This window comes from Fragaria vesca, linkage group LG6, assembly GCF_000184155.1.
Source record: "Fragaria vesca subsp. vesca linkage group LG6, FraVesHawaii_1.0, whole genome shotgun sequence".
Taxonomy (NCBI): Eukaryota; Viridiplantae; Streptophyta; class Magnoliopsida; order Rosales; family Rosaceae; genus Fragaria; species Fragaria vesca.
The window spans coordinates 20,194,929-20,198,356 of NC_020496.1; the positions used below are offsets into that span (position 1 = coordinate 20,194,929).

Consider the following 3,428-nt stretch of genomic DNA (forward strand, 5'->3'; position numbering starts at 1 on the left):
TTCTGGTTTTTTTTTTTTTTTTTCATATGATTTATTGACTGCTAAAGACGTCCTTTTTGTAGGCTGTTAAAATTTTGATTGAAGCATTACATTCTGCCAAGGAACCGGAGCCGCTTGCTAAAAATAGTGGTTGTCAACTTGCTCTATTTTAAGTCTGAAAGTTTAAAGCCATGCACTTTTAGTTCTGCTTTACTCATTTAAACGATTCTGAATGTTCAGGAGCCTCACCGTTAAATCTTGCGATATTTCACTCAGCTGCCGAGATTTTTGAAGTTATTGTTTCGGATTCAACTGCCTCTTCTCTTGGATCCTGGATTGGACATGTTACGGACCTCCATAGGGCTTTACATACCTCTTCTCCAGGGTCGAATAGGAAGGATGCCCCCACAAGGATGTTGGAATGGATAGATGCTGGAGTAGTATATCATAAAAATGGAGTTACAGGTCTTATACGATATGCTGCTGTGATTGTTTCCGGAGGAGATGCGCACTTGACTTCAACCATCCCTCTTGTGTCGGATCTAACAGATGCAGAGAATGTTATTGGAGATACTTGTGGTGGTTCAGATGTTAATGTTATGGAGAATCTTGGAAAGTTCATCTCTGATAAGACTTTTGATGGTTTGACTCTTCGTGACTCTTCTGTAGCACAGTTGACAACAGCATTTCGCATTTTGGCTTTCATTTCAGAGAACTCGGTATGCGAATTTCTAGTCTTTGAGTGTACCGTTAGATGGATTGCTTGGCTCATGTTGTCTTGTTGATGCAGACTGTTGCCGCTACTCTATATGATGAAGGAGCAATAGCAATAATCTATGCAGTTTTGGTCAACTGTAGGTTTATGCTCGAAAGGTCCTCAAACAGTTATGGTATGTTTGTCAGTTAGATTGTTTTTTTCATTTTATTATCATAATCATGCTTATTATTAGTAGTAGTAGTAGTAGTAGTATGCATTCATGTGATTCAGCACCAAACTAGCATTCTATAACATCACTTGTGCATTTTCTCTCTCTCTCTCTCTCTATATATATATATATATATATATTTCAAAACCTGTTGGTGGGGGAGAAAGGGTAGTGACCAAATCAATGGTTATTTGTTGAACTATTAACATAATGAATATGTATTATCGGTCATTGAGTAACTCATTAGTTTACTTTTGAGAAAAAAATGATAGATTAATAAATCATATTAAAAGAATTAGACTATGTGAAGTTATGTTTTTCCAATTCTTATCTATTCATTCATTCACTTATCTTCCAGAGAGTAATGATACATCCTGCAATGTTTCGGTCCTTAGTGTGTCATGTCTCTTGCAGAGGACGACACATGAAAAACAATCATGTAAAGTAAGAATAATACTGTTTGTGTAGCATATTCTACTTTCTACAATTAATAGACAACAAACTAGGTTGCTTGACTCATGCATGGTGTCCAGGAAGCTTGTATTTTAGTCATCCAATGTAGAATCAATCCGAGCTGATGATCCATCTGGTACAACTGGCTGGTTGGTTTGGCCTGGTTCTTAAACATTGCTCTCTTCAATTTGGGAGATGCAATTTCTGTCTCTGGCTTGTATATGTTTTATTTTTATTTTTCTCTCATTGAAATAAGGAGAAGATTTGGATTTGACCTATAGGATTGAAGCTGCTAAATACGTGTGAATTCATTCTGATAGTGGTCCCCTCCCCCCATTGGGATAATTTCTTGGACATACTCTCTTTGCTTGATAGAGCTAGATCTACTTGAAAACACAACTTTTAGGACATTCCTAGATTTTCCACTCTGGACTCTGGAGAAATCAAATTATTATCATGACTGTATGCTATGCTTTCTGAGTTCTGTTTGTGCACAGATATTTATCACATATCACTGTATCTGTGTGGTTGTCTACAGTGTCCACTAAGTACTATAGTACTTGTGATTTTGCTTTCAGTTGTCGCTACAACTGTGTACTGTATCAAGATCTTAATGTTCCACATTTTGGGATTTTTTAGATGGTCTATTTATTTGTTTAACTTCTTATGTCGTTTTGTCTTGAACAGATTACCTTGTTGACGAGGGCACAGAATGCAACTCTACATCAGATTTACTGCTGGAACGTAATCGTGAGCAGAGTTTAGTTGATCTTCTGGTTCCAACTCTTGTGTTGTTGATCAATTTATTGCAGAAATTGAAGGTTTGCTTCATTTAATCCTATAGCCTCTATATGATTGTGGTTTTTATGGGAAGTTTCATTTAAATGAGTGAAGTAGCATTATCCTTCTACGGATTTTATAGATAATTATTACAATCTTGGTGTTCTTAAAACCCATATGCCAGATCCTTAAATGTTGATAATTTGATTGTAGAAAACCATATTATGTCTTGGACAGGGGATGGTTGTGGTTAAATAGAAAATTACACAAAGAAGTTTATTAGGTGATAACTGTAGGATGACTACTGTCAGCCTTGATTCTAGATAAATTTTCAAACGAGGATGCTACGGCTAGGGTGTTTGCATGTTAGAAAATCATGAACTTTAATTTCATTCTACTCATGAAACCTGGGGATTAAATGAACAGAACACCATTGTGTCTTCTAAGCTTGATCTGATCTTGGACTTCAGTACTTGTTGTTTTTGACTATGTATGCTTTATCAGTTGTTTGTTAAAATGTGGTCTTAAATCTGTAGGAGGTACAAGAGCAGCACCGGAATACCAAATTGTTGAATGCGCTTCTACGATTGCACCGAGAAGTAAGGTAACTGGGCCATCCTCCTTTTTCTCCTCCCTTAATTTTTATTTTTGTTTGCATAAAATTTGACTTAATTTTTTGTTTGTAGTCCGAAACTAGCCGCATGTACTGCAGACCTATCGTCTCCTTATCCTGATTCTGCCCTTGGGTTTGGAGCTATCTGCCATCTTCTTGTCTCAGCGCTTGCTTGTTGGCCAATCTTTGGCTGGACTCCTGGGCTTTTTCACTCTCTCCTTGCTAGTGTTCAAGTTACTTCCTTGCTGGCCTTGGGTCCAAAGGAAACATGCAGTTTGCTATGCCTTCTGGTATGCCAGGTTTCTTTTCATTATTTCCTTTTGTTTGGATGATCATGCTGAACTGTCTTCATACCTGAGGGACATGAATATGGAACATTTCACTAGAAGCCTGTCTTAGACCGGCACAGCTCTTCCCTATGATGAATGAATACACCTAAAAAATTACTATGCTATATTTTACCCCTATCCAATCGGGAACTTTTCATAAACTTTGAGTTTTGGATACGCTGAAGATAATGCATACAGCATACTGCAGACATGACGGGGTTGTCTTAAATATTTTCAGACATGCTAAAAGACAACTTTGTCATCTTCGAAATTCTGAATAAAGAGGCTAAGGTTTTTCTTTTTGTCCATTAAAGTTAAAATAATAGTTTGAGAAGAGAAACAATAGAT

General features: G+C 36.9%; 1 protein-coding gene across 1 annotated transcript in view; it reads left to right on the plus strand.

The window, feature by feature from the left end:
• The window catches only part of LOC101301607, a 17,350-nt gene that overhangs the window by 6,081 nt on the left and 7,841 nt on the right, over window positions 1-3,428 (plus strand). The window contains exons 8-13 of the mRNA XM_004305533.1: window positions 63-129; window positions 220-698; window positions 770-869; window positions 2,046-2,179; window positions 2,675-2,742; window positions 2,825-3,041. Coding sequence (XP_004305581.1) covers window positions 63-129; window positions 220-698; window positions 770-869; window positions 2,046-2,179; window positions 2,675-2,742; window positions 2,825-3,041 — 1,065 coding nt within the window. The remainder of the gene's footprint in view (window positions 1-62; window positions 130-219; window positions 699-769; window positions 870-2,045; window positions 2,180-2,674; window positions 2,743-2,824; window positions 3,042-3,428) is intronic.